The following is a 25,626-nucleotide window of genomic DNA, read 5'->3' on the forward strand; positions in this document are numbered from 1 at the left end:
GCTGGAAAGGGCGAAAAAAGTTGGAAACACTGAACCATCTGTGATGTTCTTCTTCTTGCTAGGTTTGGTGTTTTCTTTGTGAGGACTTGGAGACCATGGCTATAGATCTCTTCTCATCCACAAGAGGGAATGGAAGGTCTGGCCCAGGACCCAGTTTTAGGTCCAGTCAGAGGAAGATGTTACACTTGCCCTTGGCGAGAGACACTTCCTTTACCATCTGTCCAGATCTCCCCAGATCTCCAATGGACAAACTCCTTGATAATTCTGCAAACTTAAGCATTTCATCTGGGTAAGTTCACATTTGTTTTTACATCTTAACTCCTTTGCTCTTCTAAACGCTTTTGTTTCATTAGTCTGGTTCAAAGATCAGGTTTTAAGTATCAGCTGTGTCCTTTACTGTGTTAACTTTTTGAGTCTTGGACTTCTCTTCTGTGAAATAGAGATAATAATCATTTCTTACCTAATTAAGGATAAGGTCCTCCTATATTGTGAGAATCAAATAATGTGATGTCTGGAAAAAAATCTGAAGACTTACATCATATGAGTTGGTCACTTTAATGTTAGTGTATGTGTATTTTATTTATTTATTTATTTTGTGGTGCTGGGGTTTGAACTCAGGGCCTACACCTCGAGCAATTCCACCAGCCCTTTTTTCTGATGGGTTTTTTCGAGATAGGGTCTCATGAACTATTTGCCCAGGCTGGATTCGAACCACGATCCTCCTGATCTCTGCCTCCTGAGTAGCTAGGATAACAAGCATAAGCCACTGACACCCAGCTAATGTACTTGTATTTTTAATTCTGGCCATACTATGTCTTTATGCCTCACTAGCAAAGAAGAAGTATCTGAGAAGTACCAGAGACCCTAGGGAGAAATCAACTTTGTTTGTTCATAGTAAACAGGGAAGAAGGATGTGAAGGGAAGAGCCCACTGAGTCAGTAGACCTTGGTCCTCATTAAAAAAAAAAAAAAAGTCATCCTGTCTCAGTATGTTGATAAGGAGAAAATGAATCGTACATTATTGGAGTAAAGAAAAAATGGGAGATTTTTTTCAACACTGTCTGAGATATTTCCAAAAAGCAATTAGATTTGTTTGGATACTATTTAGATTTCATGTTGATCATTCAGAGGTAGTTCAAATGAAGATCACTTAACCTTTGCCTTTTAAGGATACTACGGCCTAATAGGAATCTTGATATACTATTTTTGTCTCAACGAGGAACCCCAAAACGTTGCCTTGATCTTTCAGATCTTAGCAGTGGGGAGATGTCTGCCACTCAGCTTACTACTTCTGCAGAACTTGATGAAACTGGTAGGGAGAAGGGAGGTAAAGGTCCTAAAGGGAAGAACAGCTTTTGAGGGAGAAGATAGAAGGATAGAAGTGGAAGGTGGTGAAACTAAGTAGAGAACCTACCTCCAGAGATGGATTTAGTGGGTCATTAGAGGATTATTTATTTATTTATTTATTTATTTGCAGTACTGGGGCTTGAACTCAGGACCTATACCTTGAACTGCTCCACCAGCCCTTTTTTGTGATGGGTCTTCTGGAGATAGGGGCTGGAGAACTATTTGCCCAGGCTGGCTTCGAATTGTGAGCCTCCTGATCTCTGCCTCCTAAGTAGCTAGGATTACAGGTGTGAGCCACCAATGCTTAGTTAATTAGAGGATTTTTGAGTCAAATGATTAAGCCATAGGAAGGGAAAAATAACATTAATAGGAGTTGCTTTACACTTGGAAAAGTTAAACAAGTTGACTGATTAATGGTGAGAATGAAAGTAAAGATGAGAAGTATTGTTTCTCACTTTAATCTCAGCAGAGGCAAAGAAACCAGAATAAAGAAATACTTTGTCAACTAATTTTTTTAAGGTAGAATTTTAGCAAGGATTTATTTTAGTCTAACAAGATAAAGTAGGGAGCAATGGGGAGGAGGCCAAGAGAAAGAGAAACATTCACTGCTCCCCATGCAGGGAATAGGAGTAAGAGTACTATCAACTAATTTTTATGTGTCTTTTTTTTTTTTTCTCAAAGTACTGGAGTTTGAACTCAGGGCCTACAGCTTGAGCCACTCCACTAACCCTTTTTTGTGATGGGTTTTTTTCAAGGTAGGATTTCTTCAGCTATTTTCCTGGGCTGGCTTTAAACCAAGATTCTCCTGATCTCTGCCCCTTGAGTAACTAGGTTTACAGGCATGAGCCACCAGCTGTATGTATCTATATAAGTCTGTGCCCAAAAGGAATGTTTCACTAGTCAACCATTCTAGTACTTTTTTTAAATTTCAGATTTCTTGAGTAATAAGCTTTCTTTTCTACTCATGAAACTCCATAGGTTGGTTAGATAGTGCACTGTTTCCCAGCATTTTTTCTTTCAGTGACACATATAAAAAAATTTTTTTTTTTTTGTGGTACTGTGGTTTGAACTGAGGGCCTCATGCTTGCCTAGGCAAATGCTCTACCAATTGAACCACACCTCCAACCAGCATGTGTAAATTCTTAAGTTTCCATGACATTGTACCTTGTACCCTGGTACTTTGTTCCATGAAATAGGTACCAGTCAAGAGATTTTGTGTTCAAGAGCTCAGCCTTTGATGTTACTATGGCTTACTGGTAGTGAAGAAAATCAGTGAAAAGATATGCATAGGCAATATCTCTTACTGTTCATATCTGATTTCAGGTCCCTTGGATTCTGCAGGACTTCAGGAAGAACAGTTAGCTAGAATGTAAGTTATGTTGCTAAATGAATCCCATGCCAAAGCCCTCCAGCATTTATCAAGGGATTTTATCCTATGTAGACTCTGTGGAGTATAAAACATTTCACTTTGGTATAAGTGGGCTTCAAGGCCTCAATCCTGACCTTGAACAGCTTTTAAGTCATCCAGAGTTAAATAGTGTTATGAAATGAAGGCTATTCATTCCACCCACCTTACATAATCAGAATTGTCTTTTAAAAATGAGGGAAAATGGTATACCGCACTGATGAGAGCAAGGACTTAATGACTAAGGGTTCGAGGTCTAGAATGAGAATGTCTGGATGCTGGTGGCATGAAGTTCCTTCAATGGGCCTCTCTTTCTTTACTCATAACATGGAAATAAAAATAGCACTTCTCATAAACAGCTATTGCAAGGATTAAATTAAAATGTGTGTCTAGCACATACCAAGCATTTCATAATGTTTGTTATCACTATTATGGTTCTTTGTTGGAGATCCTAAAATGTTCATCAGGGAATACTCAAGGAGTAAAAATTCATTATAGGGCTGAGGGCATGGCTCAAGTGGTAGAGTACCTGCCTGGCAAACTCAAAATGCAGAGTTCAAACCTCAAAACCTCCAAAACAAACAAAAGACCTCATTTCAGCCAGTTCCTAACTACATGGGAGACAGAGATCACAGGACTGGTTCAAGTCCAGCCTGGGCAAAATATTATTGAGACCCCCATCTCAACAACAACAAAAACAACTGGGCATGATGCTGCACCCCTGCCACCCCAACTTTGTAGCTGTGTGGGAAGCATAAGCAGGACAATTGCAGTCCAGGTTGGCCCCCAGCAAAAACTTGAGACCCTGTATCAAAACTAACCAAAGCAGAAGGGTGAGGGTGACTGAAGGAGACTAAGGTTGCAGTATATGGTAGATGAACTTATATGAAACAGAACTAAGAAATTGCTTGCAATTGCTTTAAATGGGGAGGGGAGAGGATTGAGGGGGAGAGATAATAGGGACATTGTAACTAATATACAATATAAGTCTAATTGGGATTGTCACTATGAATCCCCCCCCCGCCCCGTATAATGAATATATCCTAATAAAAGTTTTATATAAGGCTGCCAGAGTGGCTCATGTGATAAGAGCACCTGGCTAGCAAGCATGGGGGCCTGAGATCAAACACCAGTGCTGCCAAAACAAAACAAAACAAAACAAAAAATTTTATATAAAAAAATTAACCAAAGCCAAAAGGGATCGGGGGCATGACTTCAGTGGTAGAGCACCTGGCTAGCAAGTGAGAGGCCCTGAGTTTGAGCCCTAGTACTACAAAACAAAACCCCCAAACCCAACACAACTCATTTTAATTCAACCATTTTAATCTTTTTAAAACTTTTTGGTGAACTTTGCAAACACAAAGCCCAGTACCACCAAGAAAAGAAAAAAAAAAAAATAGAGTTCAAGGCTAACTTGGACTACAAAATTTCGACCCTCATTCATCTTCATCTTTTAAACATACGCATCTATATATGTAGCTATGCAGGTGAAATGTGGGTCTTGTCTCTAGGATGTCTCTTTCTGTTTACCATAGAAAAGGTACTATTACTGGAACAGACAAATCAACTGGGACTAGAACTCCTGGAGTGGAAGTAAGGAAAAGTTCAGATGTCCCCACTGCTAAAGAAGAGCCAAACAGTATTTGGGGCTTACCTGACTAATGGTTTGTTTTAATCTGCAGGAATCATCACCAGGACCTTATAAAAGTCAGGCCAGTGAGTAGCCCTTCTTTTTTGGGCTTGGCTTTGGTTTTCAGATGGGAGGAGGAGGGTTTCTAACACATCTGTGGCTTGTGGATGTTGGATGCTCTCAGCAAACAATGTCTTTTAGGCACAGCTACTTTGTAGCACTCTGAATGCTTTGGACCATGGCCATCGAAAAAAAGATGCAATGTGTAACTTACCCACAAGCAAAGAAAATGTGAGTATTTAATGGAAACCTAGATATATTAGTTTTATTCCTTTGAGCAAACAACTCATTGGTGTCATTGTGAGACCTAGAGCTATTTATACCTGGGTATGCTAGACAAGCAAACTGCATCATTATACAAAACAAACAAACAAACAAACAAAAAACCCCAAACAAACCAGAAAACAAAACAACAAGAAACCCCTTTGTTTTGTTTTTCATTATTAAAGATTAACCCTAGGACAGAAAACAACTTTAAGTCCTCCATAGCAGGTCATCATTATTAACTCACGTACAGTTTTTCAGTTTAAGAACAAAAATTGCTGTTACATAATACAAATAATTTACTTTTTTTTTTAACAAACAAAGCTAGCTTGCCTTACTTGTTCACAGATTCTTTGCATGAATTTTCCATACATGTATAGATTTCTTTTTTACTTTCAGTGCTAAAGATTGAACCCAGGGCCTTGCTCAAGCTAAACCCATGCTCTACCACTGAGTTTCACCCTCACCCCAAGTGTAGATTTCTTTTTGCTCTGGTTATTTTGGAGATGGAGTCTCACAAACTGTTTGCCCTGGCTGACCTTGAACTTCGATACTCCGAATTTCAGCCTCCCAAGTAGCTAGGATTACAGGTGTGAGCCACTGGTATCCAGCTATATTTCTTAATTTGTTGTTATTTTCCTCTTGTCAAGCTGTTTAGTCCCTTTTCTGAGGAAGCAATGGTCCTTTTTATCTAAGCCTTAGCTTATCCTTCAGTTGCAAGTTAAAACTGCCCTCTCCTGAGCCACCTAACCAATGTGATTCTCAAATCCCTTCAACTAATCTTTTCTAGCCATATTTTCTCTTCCCTACCTTACGTTGCTTTCCCCAGGTAAGTATGCACAGTAGATAGTTGCTGTTCTTTTCTTACACTAAAAAAAGACACACCCATATTTTTGGCTGTTCAAATCAGCCTTTTTTTAATTTAATACTTTGTTTCTGGTCTCCTTTTATAATCACCTTTTAAAATTTCAGCAATCCCTCCCAAGCAGGCTGTTTTTCCCTCCCTGTCTTTTTGATTGTTTCTTTTTCTTTTTTTTTTTTTTTTTTTTTTTTGTGGGACTGGGGTTTGAATCCAGGACTTCACACTTACAAAGCAGACATGTCTTTTTGCTTTTGATCATAAAATTAATATCCTTCAAAACAAATCTATGTGTCAAATATCAAATCCAAAGCATTATTTGCATTTCAGGATATGCATTTAATGTGAATCATTCACAGTTTGACCACATGAAATTTTTTTTGTGGGACTCATTAACACTTCTCTTCCTGCAGCCAACACAGTTTTTCTTATTCAGGAAAACACTGTTTTAAAAGTCTTGGAGGGGCAGGGGCCCAGGAACCTGAGGTTTCCAAAAAGACCAGGGAAGCTTCGTGTGTCTCCCCTTTCTCTGCTGGTGAGTCACTGAATATCATTAATGGAGGTGTCATAAGCTGTAGGATGGCAGCTCTAGATTTATAACCCTTTGACTTTTTCTAGGCTTGAGTGAGAAAAGAGGCTGAAAAAGTAAAGCTTAAGCAGAGCAAGAGAAGGGTCATAGTCCTCTGATCTTTTTACCATTTATTTAAATTTAAGGAGAGGAATTTTTTTTTTCTTATGCTGCTTTCTCGGTTTTTTTTTTTTTCAGTACTGGGGTTTGAATTTAGGGCCTCTTGCTTGCTAGCCAGACACTCCACCATCCCTTTTATGGTTGGGTAGCTTTTCAGATATGGTCTTGAGAACTATTTGCCTGGGTTCGCTTCGAACCACAGTCTTCCTGATCTCTGCCTCCTGAGTAGCTAGGATTATAGATGTGAGCCACCAACGCTGGCAGGCTTCACACTTGGAAAACAGGTGTTGTACCACTTGAGTCACACTTCACCTCCAGTCCTTTTGCTCTGGTTTTGGGGATGGGATCTGGTGAAATATTTGCGTGTGGGCTGGCCTCAAACTGGAAGCTTCCCAATCTCAGCCTCCCAAGTAGCTAGGATGAGAGAGACAATGAGCCACTGGTGCCCATTCTTTTTTTTTTTTTTTTTTTTTTGGATACAGGGTCTTGCTATGTAAGCCACGCTGACCTTGAACCCATGAGCCTGTTCCTCCACCTCCTGAGTAGTGGGATTGCAAATATGTGCTGTCATATGGGGCTTCTTGTTTGTTCTTTCCCCCTTGTGAAATGTATACCCATTGTGAAAATGACTTTTACAGGAAGTGCTATTAAAAAACAAAAAAGCTACCACTTAGAATAGAATTAACATTTTACATAATTTCTTTTAATGCAATTTTACAAAGTTGAAGGTCAGACTGTATGTATAATTTTTTTGTTTGAGACAGTATCTCCCTATGTAGCCCAGACTGTCTTCAAACTCAAGATCTTCCTGCCTTAGCCTCCAGAACCCTGGGATAAAAGTGTGTACCACTATGCCTAGCCTTAGATATATAAATTTATACCCTGTATTTTATGGTGCCGGAGAGTGAACCTAGGGCATGGAACACTTACTCTGCCACTAAGCTACACCCCCCAATCCACTCGGTTTTTGAAGTTTTGTTTTTTTACTGGATGCCTTCTTTAAATAAATAGACTGGGGTTTGAACTCAGGGCCTTGTTCTTGGTAAGCAGGTGTTCTACCTCTTGAGCAATACCCCCATCTGTTTTTGCTTTAGTTATTTTTCGAATAGCACCTCACATTAATACCCCTGCTGGCCTAGACCTCGATCTTCTATTTATGCTTTTTTTGTGGTTTGGAAGACAGGCATGTACCACCATGCCCAACTTTTATTGGTTGAGATGAAGGTCTCAAGAACTTTTTTGCACTGGCTGGCCTTGAACTGGAGTCTTCCTGATCTCCATCTTCTGAGTAGCTAGGATTATAGATGTGAGCCACCTCACATGGCTCAAATTTTACTTTTTTAAAATTATATTTTATTTATTTATTTTTTGACGACACTGCTTTTTTAACTCAGGGCCTCAGGCTAGGCAGGCGCTTTTACTGCCTGAACCAGTTCACCAGCCCTTTTTTGTGATGGGTTTTTTAGAGATAGGATCTGGAGAACTATTTGCCTGGGCTGGATTTGAACTGCGATCCTCCTGATCTCTGTCTCCTGAGTAGCTAAGATTGCAGGCATGAGCCCACCAGTGCCTGTCTTGTTGTGTTTAAGGATAATAGCAAAGGGCGATTTATTGACAGAGCATAAGTATACCTCGAGGCATGAGGCAGGCAGGTTGGATAAGACCAGTTGCCTAGACAGGGAGAGTATACCTCAAAGAGATGAGGCAGGCAATTGGATAAGGGCCAAACACTGAGACCTGAATTTTTGGTGTTCCATACCCCGTTCAAGTAAATGAAGTTGATTATGTTTTAGGGGTTTTTTGTTGTTGTTGTTTTTCCATGTGTATGGTTTTGGGAGTTGAACCAACTGTTTCCTACTGGGGAAGCACTCCACTCCTGAGCTATATGCCCAGTCCTGCATTTAAAAGATGCATTTCTAAGTCCTGCATTTCTAAGGTAGAGGAAGTATTTGGAATATAGCAAATTACTAATTATATACCTCTGTGTGATAAAATACACATAACATAAAATTTACCCATTTTAGCTATGTATGAGTATACAATCTAGCAATACTAAGTAAATATCTCTTTTTTTTTGAGTCATTGCTTTCAATCCTAAGGGTATGTACCTAGAAGTGGGACTGCTGGATTATATAATAATTCTGTTTAAATTTTTTAGGAATTACCATACTGTTATCTATAGTGGCTGTTCCATTTTACATTCCCACCTGCAATGCATGAGCCCCTTTTTTTTTTTTTTTGGTGGTACTGAGCATTGAACTTAGGGACTCACACTTGCTAGGCAAGTGCTTTACCAATTGAGCCATTCTGCCAGCCAACACTTGTTTTTATAATATCCATTATAGTGGGTGTAAAGTGATACTGCCTTGTAATTTTTTTCGAAAAGATGGGATGACAGGCACACACCAGCACATATATAGCCTTTCTTCTTTTTTTTTCCAGTTGAGATGGGTTCTTGCTAACTGCTTGCCTAGGATGGCCTCGAACTGCAATTCTCCAGATCTCTACCTCCCAAGTAGCTAGGATTACAGGTGTGAGCCTCTGACCCTGACTTCCTTGTGATTTTTAATTACTCTACTAAATATACCTTGTGATGTGCTGTTTGGTGATTTGGAGAATTGCCTATTTGGGTTTTGTTGTTGAGTTGTAGGAGTTCTTTATATGTTCTGATATTAACTCTTGGTCAGACATTTGATTTGAAAATATTTTCTTCCATTCTGTGAGTTTTCTTTTCACTTAATAGTATCCTTTGAGCTGTGGGTGTAGTATAGTGGTAGAATACTTGCCAAGTATGCTCTGGGTTCAATCCCCAGCACCACAAAATAAATAAATAAATGTACAGCCTTTAAAAAAAATTGTCATTTGATACACAAAAGTTTACCCAGTTCTTGTTTTGTTATCTGTGTTCTGATAGCATATCCAAGAAATCATTGCCAAATCTAATGTCATGAAGCTTTTTTCCCTATGTTTTCTTCTAAGAGTTTTATAGTTTTAACTATTATATTTAGATCTCTGATTCAAAGATTTTGACTCAGTCTTTGTTGATGGTTTAAGATAAGGATCATGGGGCTGGGGCTGGAGTGTAGCTAGCTCAATGGTAGAGTGCTTGCCTAGAATTCCAGAGGCCCTGGGTTTAATCCCTAGCACCAAAAAAAGAAAAAAGAAAAAAAAACCAAAGAAAAAGTATCTTGAATAGACTTGGAGGTTGTTTTGTTTTGTTTGTTCCTGGTAGCCTAAAACTCAGGATCCTTCTGCCTCAGCATCTCAAGTTCTGGGATTACAGGCATAAGCCACCACACCCAACCCTAAGTAAGTTTTAATGTTGTCATTATACTTGATAGGATGATGGAAACTTGGTGAAAAGTGAAATGAAATATCTGGGCAGTCCTATTACTACAATTCCAAAATTGGATAAAAGTCAAAATCTAGGAGAAGACCAGGCAGAAGAGATTATAGATGAATTAACCAAGTTTTCCCTGGAAGAAGACACCAAGGTACAGTACTGTCTGATGGTATCTTTCTGTTTATCCTTTTTTTTTTTTTTGATGGGACTAGGGTTTGACCTTAGGGCTTTGAGTTTTCGAAGTGGTCACTCTACCACTTGAGCCACACCTCTGGGACCTCATGCTTGGTAGGAAGGCATTCCTACCACTTGAGCCGTTCTGTCAGTTTCATTCATTCTTAAGTAAACTATTATGTGTCTAATATTATGGCCACTGTACCAAATGCTAGGGCTGTAGACAGGGTTTTAGAGCTATAGTGGTACATGTCTATAATCCCAGCAATTGACATGTGGAAGCAGGAGAATTTTGAGTTCAAGGTCAGCCCGGGTCTAAAGGGGTAGGGTAGGAACTGGGCATCAATGGCTCACACCTATAATCCTAGCTACTTGGAAGGCTGACATAGGAGGATCATGGTTTGAGGCCAGCCTAGTTAAATAGTTTATGAGATCCTATCTCCAAAATAACCAGAGCAAAAATGAACTGGAGGTGTGGCTCAAGTAGTACAGTGTCTGCTTTGCAAGCATGAAGCCTTGAGTTCAAACCCAAGTCCCACAAAAAAAGGCGGGTGCTGGGAGTATAACTCAAGTGGTAGAGTACTTGCCTATCAAGTTCAGGTGATGGGGTTTTTTTGTTGTTGTTTTTTGGTGGTGGGACTGGGGTTGGAACTCAGAGCTTTGGCAGATGTTTGTTAAGAGCATGATGTGGAGTGTTAGAGAAGCTTAGTGCAAGTATTTGAGAAGCCGAGAAGTCATATTCTCCAAAGGGTTGTCATCGAGCATTGTAAGATGTAGAGAAATACTGTGGTTTTAGTGGTGAAGATAGTAACAGAGACCAGAGTAGAAAGGAAAAATGAGAGCCAGGTGATAACAGCTCTCATTCATTGACTATTTAGAATGTATTAGGCAGTGTGTGCTAAGTAGTTTATATCCATCACTACATTTGATGCTCATATCAACACTGAAAAATGACTATTTTCTCCCTTAAAAGAGAAGCCACTGGGGACTGGCAGAGAGGCACCTGCCCAGCAAGTATGAGGCCCTGAGTTCAAACCCTAGTACCGCCAAAAAATAAATAAATAAGTAAATAAGGGAGGCCACTGGACCATGAGATAAAGTATCTTTATCTCATAGCACTCTTGGGCTATGAGATAAAGTATCTTACCCTAGGTCACATAGTTAAATGGGGCCCGAGTCAGGATCTAAAGTAAGTTCTGCTTGGCTCTAAAGCCCATGTTTTTAGCAATATCATGGTATTTACTGCTGAAGATACTGGAAAATAAAAATCATCCTCAAGACACGGAATAATGATAGCTTTGTATGGGGTTGGTAAAGTTCAGTGTCCACAGTTTGAAGGAACAAAAGTATAAGAATGATGATAAATTAATTTTCTACAACAGTGCTATTTAGTAAAACTTTCAGAGATGATGGAAATATTTTATCTGTTCAGTGCATTAACCATTAGCAATATGTAGCTGTTGAGAATTAAAATGTTCTTAGTTCAAATGAGAAACTGAATTTTTAATTTTCTTGAGTTTTTTTGTTTTTTCTTTTTTTGGTGTTACTGGAGTTTGAACTCAGGGCCTCATGCTTGCTAGAAGGCACTCTACCATTTGAGCCACTCCTCCAGCCTTCCTATCCCTTTTTGCTTTAGTTATTTCTTGAATAAGATCTTGGTTTTATGCCAGGGCTGGCCTAGACCTTGATTCTCCTAATTAAATGCTCTTTTTATTAATTGAGATGGGATCTTGTGGACTTTTTCCTGGGCTGGCCTCGAACCCTGGTCCTCCTGATCTCTGCCTCTCAAGTAGCAAGAATTACAGGTGTGAGCCACCGTACCTGGCAGTTCTCTTGAATTTTCATTAATGCAAATGACAATGTGTAGCTAAGTGTATATTATATTGGAAAGTGCAACTCTAGAACCCTCATAAAGTACGCTCCCTAAAAAAAGCTGCATCAGTATCTTAAGGGAATTTCTTTTCTTTTCTGGAGATTGAGCCCACGGCCCCAAGCATGGTAGTTTAATCACTGAACTATCTACTTTGAACCCCAAGAAGGAATTTCTTAGTAATGAAAATTAATGAATGCATACCTTCTGAAGAAGAAACTCTGGAAATGGGGCCCCATAATTCCTGGTGTGTTTTTATTTTTGAGACAGGGTCTTTTTTTTTTTGGTGGTACTGAGGTTTGAACTCAGGGCCTCATGCTTACTAGGCAGGCACTCTACTGCTTGAGCTGCTCTACCAGCCCTTTTTCTTGTTGGGTATTTTCAAGATAGGGTCTTATGAATTCTTTGCCTAGGTTGGTTTTGAACCACAATCCTGATCTCTGCCTCTGAGTAGCTAGAATTATAGGTGTAAGCCACCAGCACCTGGCTGAGACAGAGTCTTGCTGTGTGTCTCAGGCTTGCCTCAAACTCTCTGTGTGGTCCAGGCTAGTCTTGCACTCCTGATCCTCCTGCCTCAGCCTCCTGAGTGCTGGGATTATAGGCACTGCCACTATGCCTAGCCAACAATTTGTGTTTTAGCAGTAATTCTCCTAGGTAATTTTGCTGCACACTGAAGTTTGAGAGCTACTGTTCTGTAACACAGTTTTAAATCCTGCTTTATTTTAATTTCACGTTTGTAGAAAAATAATAGAACAAACATATGATCTAAAAAAGGGCAAGATGATAGCTGAATCGTGACTCAAAGCCTGGACAAATAGTTTGAGAGAGACTGTCTCAAAAATACCCAAGACAGCTGGCTCAAGTAGCAGAGTGCCTGCCTACAAAGCATGAGGCTCTGAGTTCAAATCCTAGTACTCCCAAAACAAAAAGGAAAACAAATCAACAACAAAAAACTTTGTCTAAAGTGTGTTAATCTGCTTTTATGAAATATAAATATAGTACAATGGACATAATTTAATCTTCCTTTGCTGAGTGAAGATTTCTCATAGTCTCAGAAACATTATTCTAAATTGTGGAATATAAGTATAGGGAAGTAGATTAAAACAGATTGACCCCAGGAAATACTCTAGATGTTTTGTTCGATAGAAGACTGGTATAGGGCTGTTAGCTATTTATTTTATTGGTGTTTAAAAAATACTAATGGGCTTATTGTTTTGGGTCTGTGATTCATAAAGCTATTTTCAATTAGGCACTCACTGAATAAGAATGCATAGTATTAGGTTTTAGTCTAGAAAAGGGATAGGAATTTTTTGTTATTTGCTTATCTCTTTGATGCTGAATAGAAACAAGTAGATAATTTAAAAAGCAGTGAACTCCTTAGAGATTGGTGTAACCATAGTAATTTCTCATTCTTTGAATTAAAACATATTTATGAGGACCTGTTGGGTGTTAGGCATTGGTGATACAGTGCTGACCAAAGTAGACTAGAGTTTATATTCCTTTTGGAGAAACATCAAAAAGATGCCTACCCTCAACTCAGATCCTTGAATTTGCTAGGCAAGCACTATACCACTTGAGCCATCCCTCCTGCCCTTTTTGCTTTAGGTTATTTTTCAGATAGGATTTCATGCTTTTGCTTTAGGGTGCCTATAGTCTGTCATACAGCTAGGACTATGAGTGTGGCTTATATGTTGAGATGGGGGGTCCAGCTAACTTTTTGCCTAGGCTGGCCCAGAACCATGATCCTCCCAGTCTCTGCCTCTGGAGAAGCTGGGATTATTGATAAGAATCACTGCACCCAGCCCCAATAAACATTTTTATCATAGGTGTTCTAACTAGAGTTCTTGATTGCAAGTAATATAAGCTGAACTTAATGAGATTTTCTAGAGGATATTCAGGAACTCAAAGAATCACCAGGGAGGTGCGAAAACAAGGAAAGGCCCAGCCAAAATACTCTGGGAACATACTGCTCAGGATGTGACTGCTTTGTGACTGGACACTCAGCACTACCATTACTGGCCTCCTGCTATGGAGAATGATCCAACCTGCTACTGGACTCTGCCATCTACTGTATTCTCTATTATGATACAGCAACCATTTAAAAGAAACCAAACAAAAAAACTGGACCTACCCTATGCTTTTGTGTTACTCTTCAGGGTTCAGAATGCCAGGTAGAGATATTTATTTGGCCACAAGGGAGTGAAAAAGAGAATGTCTGTCCCCCTTTGCCTCCTTGTATCAGGAGCCAAGGCTGTTTCCCATCTAACTTGAGATTTTACTAAAATAAATTGCCATTGTCTGCCATAACAGACAAAATAATTTACCAGTTATAAATTGTTCAAGATTGTGATGAAGGAAACAAAATGGAGGACAAAATAGAGACTGATAAGTAGAAGGGAGCCTTGAATAAGGAAAGGCCTCCACAACAGGAGATAATTAGCTAACAATATGGTGATGAATTATCCCGGCTTGTTTGAGGCTGAGGAGGTTCCTAAGAATGAGACCTTCATTGCTGAAGCTGAAAAATCCCAGACGAACTGGGATGAAGTTGGTCACCCTACTTGTGTACAAACTGTACATAACAAGAGTAGAGGCAAGAGCATTCCTTGAAGAGGAAGTGTTGCAGGTGCAAAGGTCCCAAGGTTAGAAAGATCTTGGTGTGTTCAAGGAACTGAGAAGCCAGTGTAAGTGCGTGGACAGTTGCCTGAGGTGGGGAAGAAGAGGTAGGCAGAAGGCAGATCCTTCAGGACTTTTAGGCTACTGTGAGTGTTTGGATTTTTCTTGTAGGTGCAGTTGGATGCTATTAGGGAAGATTTTAAGCAGGGGCATAATGTGATCCTTGTTTTATGAAGGGTATTGGGGTTTGAGCCACTCCACCAGCCCTTTTTAGCAATGAGTTTTTTTCAAGATAGGGTCTCTTCAACTATTTTCCCAGGCTGGCTTTGAACCTCCATCCTCCTGATCTCTGCCTCCTGAGTAACTAGATTACAGGCCTGAGCCACTTCCACTGGGCTGAAGATCACTCTTGTTGCTACATAGCGAATAGGTTAAAGAGGATCATGAGTTGAAAGCAGGTAAGAATAGAAAGCTATTGTAATAGTCCCAGCAAGAGTTGGTGTGTGCTGACTGAGTGGCTCAAATGATAGCGTGCTTGTCTAGCAAGTGTGAGGCCCCTGAGTTCAAAACTCCAGTACCACAAAAAAAAAAAAAAAAAAGTTGGTTGTAAGCTGAGCATGATGGTGTACATATATAGTCCCAGGTACTTGAAAGGCTAAGGCAGAAGGACCACCTGAACCCACGAGTTCAATTCCAGCCTGGAAATTCGAATGGTAAGACCCCATCTCACCACCAGTACAATACCAAACATTGGTAGTAGCCAGAACTAACATGGTGGCTGTGGAGGCAAAGAAATGGATGAATTTCTTGGGAAATTTTTGGGAGGTTGATGGAATGGCTTAAGCAGTAAGAATACCTGTCTAGCAAGCATAAGGTCACTAGTTCAAACCCCAGTGACACAAAAAAAAACCCAAAATTGTTGTTGGTATTGGTGTGGCTCATCACTTGAGCGACACCCTGAGCCCTCTTTGCTTTAGTTATTTTTCAAATAGGGTCTCGTGTGTTTTGCCTGGAGAAGACTGGACTGTGATCCTTCTTCTACCTACACCTCCTTATAGCTAGGATGATAGGCATTCGCCACCATGCCCGGCTTTATTGGTTGAGTTGGGGGGAGGGGGGTGGGTCTCAATTTAGCCTGGCTGGCCTTGAACGATCTTCTAGATCTTCACCTCCCTAATAGTTGGGATTACAAATGTGAGCCACTCCATCTAGCCCAGAATACATTTTTCTTGCTTTTTTTATCTTTATTCATTTATTTATTCACATATATGAATTGTATGACGTAAGGAGTTTCATTATATTTCCATCTGTGCATCTGACAGTATCTAGTGTACTTTGATCACATTCACCCCCCCATTACTTTATTTTCCCTCCCCTTCCACCTCCCTAGTAGTCCCCCTTTTACTTTGTGACCTTGTTTTTGTTTTTCCCCCTAGCTTCCACAAAAGAAAGAAAACATGCAATATTTGTCTTTGTGGGATTTCCTTCTTTCCTTCCTCCCTCCCTCGCTGCCTCCATTCCTTCCTTTCCCTTCCTTTCTCTCTTTCTCCTTTCTTTATTTTTTGTGGGACTAGAGTTCAAATACCAGTGCTGCCAAAAAAAAAAAAAAAAAAAAATCTGTTAATTTTTTCTCCCAGTGTCTTCTCTGCTTTTCTCTTATGGACATTGCATTTGTATGCTTTTTTTTTTCTTCCTCATTACTTTATTCTTTCTATCTTTTTGTCTCTTTTGTGTCTTCATCTATTTATAAAATATTTGACAATAAATACCTGTTATATTTTTAGAAATGATATCATTGTACTATCTTCTCAACCCTCTTTTGTTTGTTTCTGAAACAGGAACTAGCTATGTAGTCCAGGCTGACCTTGAATTTGTGACACTCTTACCTTAGCCTTCCAAGTGCTAGGATTACAGACATGCATCACTGTGCCTGGCTCCAACCCTCTTTACTTGTTTTTTTTTTTTTTTTTGAGACAGAGACTCACTATGTAGCACAGGCTGGCCTAACTTGAGATCCTACTGTCTTTGCCTCCCCAGTACAGGCTTATAGGTAACCCTGTGCCTAACTCCAACCTTTTTTTTTTTTTTGGGTGGAAACTGTGGTTTGAATTCCAGGCTTTGCTCTTGCAAAGTAGGCAACCTACTGCTTGAGCCATTCCTCCAGTCCATTTTGCCCTGGTTATTTTGGAGATGGGGTCTGGCGAACATACCTCCTCCCTCTTGGGCTGGCCTTGACTGTGATCCTCTTGATCTCCACCTCCCAAGTAGCTAGGATTCCAGGCATGAGCCACTTTGCCTGGCTTCTAACCATCTTTTTTAAGATCTGAGAGAAGTGAAGAAAATTTTAGTTGGTATGGATACTTCTTGCTGTTTTACACGTAGTCTGACAGACGCAACATTGGGCTCAAGTGGTTGAGCCTAGCAAGTGAGAGGCCCTGGGTTCAAACCCCAATACGGCCTATATACATACATACATACATACACACACACACACACACACACACACACACACACACACACACACACATAGGTGTATATACATATACACCTATACATATATAACAGAAAGTAGCAGATTGGTTTGGTGGAAAGCAACTTCTAAAAAACTGCCCTTGCCAGGTACTGGTGGCTTATGCCTGTAATCCTAGCTACTTGGGAACCTGAACTTGGGAGGGTCACGTTCCAGGCCAGCCTGGCCAAATCATTCATGAGACCACCATCTCCAAAAATAACCAGAGCAAAATGGACTTGTGGTGTGGCTCAAGCTGTAGAGTGCCTGCTTTGCAAGTGTGAAGCTCTGAGTTCAAACTCTAGTCCCACTTAAAAACAACAAAGGAAAAACATTGCCCTATCATCCCTCCACAAAAGCCCCACCAAATACAATAGAAATAATTTGGGCTGAAGGTGTGGCTCAAGCAGTAGAGTATCTATCTAGCAAGTGTGAAGCCCTGAGTGCAAATCCCTGTACCACACGCATAAACCCTAAAAAACATAGCCTCTTTTTTAAAAAAAAAACTTAAATATTTAAATAAAAAATGCAAGTAAGCTGGGCACCAGTGGCTCACACCTATAATTCTAACTACTTAGGCAAAGATTAGGAGGATCTCTGGTTCAAAACCAGCCTGGGTTCATGAGACCCTACCTCACACACACGAAAAAACCCTTCACACGCACACACAAAAAAAGCAAATAAAAGAACCAATGTAAGATACTCATAATCCCAAAAGCCAGATGCAATTGCCTTTAACACTTTATATATATTCTTCCAGACATTTTTCTATGCAAATATATGTATTTTTTCTTTCATTAAATTTTATTTTATGTAATAAATTTATTATAGGGCTGAGGACATAGCTCAGTGATGGCACACTTCTTAGTATGTGAGAGACTCTGACTTCAATTCCAGCACTATTAAAAAAAGTATATTATAAAGTACATGTTTTCTAACTTAGTGGTGTTATAATTTATTTCTATATCATAAAACTAATCTATATCATACCTTTTGTTGTATAATGATAATATATAATATCCAGGGTATGATTTATTTATCCAGGACCTATTACTGAATATTTAATTTGTTAGTAATCGTACTCTACTATAAACATGCTGGGATAGCCATTTTTTATAACCAAATATTTGTGTATATCTTTATTTCCTTTGGGAAACAATTGGGACTATTAGATCTTACTGGCTTTTTGGGCTAGGGGTGCACGGTAAATGGGATTTGAACTCATGGTCTCACACTTGCTAGGCAGGTGCTCTACCACTTGAGCTACTCCACCAGCCCTGGAACTATTAAATCAAATGGTTTTGTCTTTGGGCCTCGCATTTGCTAGGCAGGTTCCTTACCACCAGAGCTACTCTGCCAAAAGGTATGAATATTGTTAATGAGCCTCCACTCATCCCATCCTTTTTTTTTAAATTTTTAACATGGGAGTGAGTGGGAATTTTGTCATTTCAGGGCCTGAATCTAAAAAAGACAATCTCTCCCTATGACATTAATATCACTCAGATGCTAGAGGAAGATTCTAACCAGGGCCATCTGATTGGTGATTTCTCCAAGGTGAGCTTGATTTAAACCCACTTTAAATTTTTAATTTGTGTGTCTGTCTGTCTCCACACACACCCCCTCCCACCCCAGGGCATTGCACATACTAGGCATGCACTCTATGACTGAGCTAACCCCAGCTCTTGGTTTTGTTTGTTTTTGCAGTATCAGGTTTTGAACTCAGAGCCTACACCTTGAGCCACTCTGCCAACCCTTTTATGTGATGGGTGTTTTCCAACATAGGATCATGCGAACTATTTTCCCGGGTTGGCTTGAAACCCTCATCCTCCTGATCTCTGCCTCCTGAGTAGCTAAGATTACAGTTATGAGCCACCAGTGCCTGGCTAGGTTTTTTAATTTTATTTTTTTCTTTTTAAGAGACCCACAAGCCCCAGCCTTAGTTTTTTGAATCAGGGTCTCACTATGTAGCCCAGGCTGGGCTTAAACTTGAGATCCTGCTGCCTCAGCCTCCGTAGTGGTAGAATGAAAGGCATGTGCTACCATGCCCACCCTCTCATCCTATATTTTATTTATTTATTTATTTTTGCAGTGTTGGTTGGTGATGAAACCCAGGGCCGTGCCCATCCTAGAAAGTGCTCTACCATTGAGCTATATCCCCAGCTTCCCCGCCCCCAATTTCCCACCCTATATTTTATATTTCAGTGAGTCATTTTGGATATGAATATGTTCTTCTCTGTTTAAGATGCTAGATGTAATTATGCATCCTCACTAAGTACTGTTTTTGTAGACCGGAAGCTGCTCTGGTATTAGATCTAGGCCATTCCAGTGAGAAAGCACTCTTTTTTTTTAAATATAATTTTTTGGTAGTACCAGGGGTTGAACTCAGGTGGTTGCTAGGCAGGTGCTCTACCACTTGGGCCACTCCACCAACCCAAGTATTCTTTATTTATCTCAGAAAATCCTGAACAATGGGGAAAGTATAAGTTTTTTTTTAAACCTTTCTTCTTGTTAAAAATATCCTTTTAAATTATATTAATAATACTTGATCAATACAAAAAAGTAAAAAATAAAGGAACTTATCCAATCTAAACTTTTATGAACCAGAGAAATTATTGGTTAAAAATACACACATATGCCCTTTTTTTTTTTTTTTCCCAGTATTGGAGTTTAAACTGAGGACCTCATGCTTCTAGGCAGGTGCTAAACCACATGAGCCACTCTGCCAGCCCTTTTTGCATTGACTATTTTTGAGATAAGGTTTTGATTTATGCCTGGCTGACCTGGATCATGGTTTTCCTATTGTGCTTTACCACATAGCTAAGATGACAGGTGCATGCCATTACACCCAGGGCCCTTCATTGACGTGAGATCTGGTGAATTTTTTGCCCGTGCTGGCCTCAAACTTCCATTCTTCTGATCTCTGCCTCCTGAGTAGCTGGGAATACAAACATGAGCCACTGCACCCGTAGTTCTTACAGACTTTTTTCTTTGTATTTTTACAAACACAAACTTTTGTTTTTCCACAAAAGTTTCTTATTCTGTTTTGTGATCTTTCAGGGTTTTGTTTGTTTGTTTTCCCTCATCTAATATTATATCATGAGGCCGGCAGTATAGCTCAGTGGTAAGAGTACTTGCCTAATAGCATGAGATTCTGGGTTTAATCCCCAGAACTACTACCAACCCCTCAAAAAAATTATATCAGGAACATATTTTCATGTCAATAAGTAGTTCTGTTTAATCATTACATCATTTTAATAGCTGTACATTATTTAGTTTTTTGACTGCTCATAATTTCATAAACCCTTTTTACGGGATATTTAGGGTATGTATTTTTTTTTTTTTTGTGGTACTGGGGTTTGAACTCAGGGCCTATACCTTTAGTCGCTCCATTATTCCTTTTTTATGATGGGTTTTCTTCAAGATAGGGTCTCGAGAACTATTTGCAAAGATTGGCTTCAAACCACCATCTTCCTGATCTCTGCCTCCTGAGATTACAGGCATGAGCCACCAGTGCCTGGCTAGATACTTAGTTTTATAATTTTTCCTTGTGAGCAAGATGGACATATTTAGAGAATTTAAAACTTTGTGTAGGTCTGTGATTAGTTCCTTAGGATCAGTTCTTAGAAACAATTGCTATAAATGCGCATTATAGAGACCATTGTTTTTTGAAGGCCTCTGGGGTTCTGAGAGTCATTTGGAAAGGACTCATTATGAATTGACCTCAAGCTTTGGTGGGGAATACTGGCTCTTATTTCAACTCTCTGATGTTTCTAGGTGTGTGCACTGCCAACTGTGTCAGGGTGACACCAAGATCTGAAGTACATCAACCCAGAAACAGTAAGCAGATTTCTGGACATGGTAACTGATTACATAAGCTGCCATCTGCTCTGTTCTGTCTCTAAAATCCCCACCTCAATTTCTGTTTCACTGCATTCATTCTCATAGGCTCCTTATTCAACTAAAGTGATATTAAAGGACTTCTTTGTACATTTTCCTCTGTCTTTTTTTATTTTTAGTTAAACAAATAAGGAAGGGAAGGAAGGAAAGAAGGCAGGCAAAATGGAAAAAAAAAATCACTCAATTAGGGTCCTAATTAAAGTAATTATGAATCCTGGTTTACATGTTATAATTTCTTTTATACCTATTAATGAAGGTAGTTATTAATTGTGATCTTTCATTCTCAGAAGTCTCTATTTGTATAGTAATTATGTGGTCAGGCTACCCACAAGCTTGGCACCAGAGATAGCCACTAGTAATATTTTCCTTATAGCCTTCCAAATTATATTCTAGCATATGTTTTGTTAAAATGGGATCATGATGAACATGTGGTATTCCAATTAACTTAGTAAGATATCAAAATACCTTTCTATAGCAATAAAAAGATACACATCATTTTAATGGTTGTATAATATTATGTAATACTGACATGTATAGTCTATTTAAGCAAACCCCTTAGTGAATATTTAAGTTATTTCTAATATAACTTAAGTCAGTGCTGAGATGAATATCAAATTATGTCTACCTCTTTGTGTATTTTTACTTAAGGTTTTTTTTTTTTTTTTTGTAGTCCTGGGGATCCAACACAGGCCCTTGTGCATGCTATGCAAACACTTAACCATTGAGCTTCATCCCCAAGCCAAGTTAAGATGTTAAGAGAAGTTGCTAGGTCAAAGAAAGGGTAATTATGGGGCTGGTGGAGTGGCTCAAGTGGTAGAGTGCCTGTCTATCAAAAAAAAAAAAATCAGGGTGGGGGGAGGCATAAGTATGTTCATTTATTTATTCATTTATTTAGCAGTACTGAGGATTGAACTCAGGGTTTCCAGCTTGCTAGGCAAACCCTCTACCACCCTAACTATAACCCCAGTCCTTTTGCTTTTAGTTTGTTTCTCAGATAGGGTCTTGGGCTAATTTTGCCCGTGCTGGCCTTATCCTAACCCTTCTACCTCCACCTCCAGTGGCTGGAGTTACAGGCATGTGCCTCCACACCTGGCCTACACTTATTTTTACATGTATTTACAAATTTTCCTCCAAAAAGCTGAACCAACTTCTATCTATAAGTAGCTTAAGTTTCTTCCTCTAAGATTTCAATCCTTTCCTTCCATACCTTTGTCTGAAAGTTTTTCTTTTTTCATGTAATGGCAGATAAGGAACCATTTCCCATCTTTTCTAATAAAATTGGAATCTCTAGCTACTACTTCTGCCACTGCAGAAGCCTCCTGAGAGGCTGATTCCAGCCATACCTGCTTCCAGACAAATGGCCTCAATAAGGTCTTCCTTGGTGTCCTGAGAACACCAAGGTTCCCAGGTCATTTTGGTTCTCTACAAAAGCTACTTCATTTTATCCTCTTATGTGGGGGGAGGGGGGGAGCTGACCCGCACTGCATTTCAAGTATGGGGTAACTTAGGAAGTCTCCTAAGTGGAGTCACTAATAGGAATGTGCACATAAGAAACTGTGTGACAGGTTCCTTTCCGTCCAAGTAACAGTGAGTAGGATATTCACTCATTGTTTCCGTGCAGGTAGCTGCCTTACTGTTGGGAAAGTTCCAGGGTCTGACTGAGAGAATTTACATCACTGATTGCCAATATCCATATGAGTACTGGGAGGATACATCCAGGTGAGGTATGTGGTGGATATCAGCAGAGGAGGGGCTGGGGATGGGTCTCTATTGAGAAGAGTTGATGGACAAAGTGTGCAGTGGAATCTAAAACCAAGATGGATATAATGCATTTGGAGCACATCAAGGCAGAAGTCTTTGTTCCTGTTTTAATTCTTTTTTTTTTTTTAATTGTTTTTGAATTTTATCGCTTTTACATTTACTCACATGCATATACATTGTTTGGGCCACTTCTCCCTGCCCCCACACCATTTTAATTCTGTGTATACCTTGAGCAACTTACTTTCCCTTCTCTACTACTCATCTCTAGCTTTTTTATAGGAGCCAAGGTTTCCTGCCTGGGAATCCAAACATCAGTCTAAGGCCTGAGAGACACTATGCCATCACTTAATGCTCACAGATATTTCTCAAAATGTGATCTCTTGAACTCCAGGCAGTTCAAGTGTAGGAGCATTCATTGAGCTTCTACTTCATTCCAAGCTCTAGCCCAGGCCCTAGGGGTAGATACTGAAATGTACTTAGGTCCCTTCCCTGGAGATCCTTATCTTGTAGTTTTTGTGGCCTGATATCCCAGGATAGTATCTCAGTTCTAAGTATTGACACATGCCCTTGAGGGAATGCTTATTAAAATTCTTTTCTACAGGGAGCCTTAAATTTGTATAGTCAGAAAGAACTGTATGACTTCTTTCTGAAGAAGCCCATTGTCCCCGAGGACATCCAGAAAGGAATAATCATCGTGTTCCACTGTGAATTCTCCTCAGAGCAGGGCCCCCGAATGTGAGTGTCTTCATGGGCTATAGCCAGTGATGGAAACAGATCATGAGTCAAGCTTCCCAGACCAGTTCATACAGAGACTGAATGAATGAATATTGTCTACTGCAATATGAAGAATGTTAGGGAGGTTGAATAAAGGTATTTCTACAATTCTAATTTGGAGCACTAAAAGAAAGATGATTGGGGATGAGGTCCCAATAGAGGAAGGAAGGTACTATTTGGACCTCATTTTGCATACATGATGAAATATGTCTCCTCCCGCCCACCCGCCATCCATTCCTTCCTTCCTTCCTTTTTCTAGTGATTGAACCCAGGGCCTTAGGTATGCTAAGCAAGTATTCTACCACTAAACTACATCTCTAGCATGAAGGTCCTTTTTGGAGTTAGTCTGTTCTTCCTCCCCCTCCCCAGTGAAGGCTCATCAGATACTGACCTTATTTCTTTCCAACCCACTCACATCTGGGTTTTCTCTAAAGGTGCCACTTTCTGAGAGGAGAGGACAGGGCTCTGAACCAGTATCCTGCATTGTACTACCCAGAACTGTATATCCTCAAGGGAGGTTACAGAGACTTCTTTCCAGAATATATGGTAAGGGGTGGGACATGGGGGAGGTCAGACACTGGGGGAGCTCAGACTGAAGGGAGTTAGCTTTAGCATGCAACTCCCATGTGCTACAAAGCCTTTTGGGAAGAAATTGCTGTCCCTTCTTAGCCATAGCTGGCAGCAGCATCTCTATTATACTTAGTAGTAGAGTTTAGGGGTCTAGGGAATCCCTTATTCTGTCCCCTACCTTTCAGGAGTGTGTGAACCACAGAGCTACTGCCGTATGCATCACCAGAACCACCAGGCTGATCTGCTGAAATGTCAAAGCCAGAGCAAAGTCCAGGAAGTGGAACGGCAGCTAGAGGAACAGATCACACTGTTGGTGAAGGACATGAGCCCATTATAGTGGATCAGACACTAGAAGTGAAGGAATCACCAAAAGACACTATAGAGACCCTGAACAGAAAGGGGCCACCTTCTATATGGCTAAACCCAAGATGGCTAAAAGATATTTGCAAACCAACAAGCTGTCATACTAATAAAATCCCAGGCCTGGGGATTGGTTAGGTTTCAGTGTTGCTGCTGGCAGGCAGCCGAGTCCTGGAGCTGGCTCTAAGAGAACTGTAGCCTTGACTTGTGTAGAGATTTGTGTTGCTTTGGGGAACTCTTACATTCTTCTTCTTCCTAACTTCTCCTGTCTTCTCAAACAAGCCAAACACCTCTTTCAATCCCTGGATTTCTGGCTATGCAAGATATTTGCCTACCTTCTGTCTGTGTTTTCTTTCTTTGCTCCCCACTCCTCTTTTTTTTACCCCCCAAAGGAAACTTTGGGGGGAAGCTTTGCAGAATGATTCTGAGCCCACTCTACCTGTAGATCTGTAGAAGGAGGTTATCACAAAGTTAGACTTCTTTAAGGGACTGGGGCTGTTGCTAAGTGCAAGTGCTTGCCTAGCATTCCAGAGCCCTGGGTTCACTCTCCAGCACCACAAAAGAAAAATAAATAAATAAATAAATAATGAAAGAAAGACTCCTTTTTCATTTTTTTGTCTTTATTCTTTTGCTGTTAAAAGTTAGTGAGCCAGCACCGGTGGCTCACTCCTGTAATCCTAGCTACTCAGCAAGTGGAGATCAGGAGGATCTCAGTTGGAAGCAAGCCTGGGTAAATAGTTCTCGAGACCCTATCTAAAACAAAAAACCTTCACCAAAAAAAGGGATAGCGGAGTGACTTAAGGTGAAGGCCCTGAGTTCAAACCCAGTACTGCAAAAAAAAAAAAAAAAAGTTAGATTTCTTAACCTGTTGGGTTTTTTTTTTTTTTTTTTTTTTTTTTTTGCAGTACCAGGGTTGAATTCAGCACTTCATGCTTGCTAGCCAAGTGCTCTACCACTTGAGCGTGTGGCTCAAAAATCTGGGCTTTACAAATCTGTCTTTTCAGTTGATTTTGATGCATGCTGAGGCATGAAAACTATTGCTCTAGAAATAAGGGAAAACTTTCAAACTGTATCCATGAGTTGGGTTTGGTGGTACATGCCTGCAATCCCAGCACTTGGGAGGCTGAAGCCTGAGGCTCCATAATATGATCCTGTCAAAAACAGCAGCAGCAACAAAACAACAAAAAGGCATTCTTTAGCAGTATCTCACAGGTGTTCCTTTCATAGACCATTCCCTGGAATATGTTGTTTAAAAGTGTTTCCCACTCAGCACCATGTGGTTTCTAGGACCAGAAAACCAAGATGACTAACATTCTATAAGGTAGATGATAGAGCTGAGTTGGGCTCATAATTTCTTTGTGTATAGCAGGGTTCCAACTTCCCATTTCCCAAACTCTTCTCCATTCCATTTTACAATTCATAAGAACAAGTTTAGGATTTAAGGTGGTTTAAAGTAGAGATTTGTGATATATGAAGATAGGAATTTTAAAAAGTACAAAG

At 39.9% G+C, this 25,626-nt stretch overlaps 1 protein-coding gene across 1 annotated transcript; it reads left to right on the forward strand.

Annotated features, from left to right (window-relative positions):
* Nucleotides 1-24,672, forward strand: Cdc25c (cell division cycle 25C). Its single transcript, XM_074076927.1, is given in 14 exon segments — nucleotides 1-289; nucleotides 1,128-1,129; nucleotides 1,219-1,311; nucleotides 2,670-2,715; nucleotides 4,434-4,467; nucleotides 4,583-4,672; nucleotides 9,594-9,746; nucleotides 18,217-18,318; nucleotides 20,539-20,601; nucleotides 22,283-22,361; nucleotides 22,364-22,380; nucleotides 23,024-23,157; nucleotides 23,631-23,749; nucleotides 23,955-24,672. Coding segments are annotated over 14 exon segments (1,275 nt in total). The 5' UTR covers nucleotides 1-95; the 3' UTR covers nucleotides 24,104-24,672.
* Nucleotides 24,673-25,626: the final 954 nt, after the last annotated feature.

The sequence above is a fragment of the Castor canadensis genome, chromosome 6, assembly GCF_047511655.1.
Source record: "Castor canadensis chromosome 6, mCasCan1.hap1v2, whole genome shotgun sequence".
In the NCBI taxonomy this organism is placed as follows: Eukaryota; Metazoa; Chordata; class Mammalia; order Rodentia; family Castoridae; genus Castor; species Castor canadensis.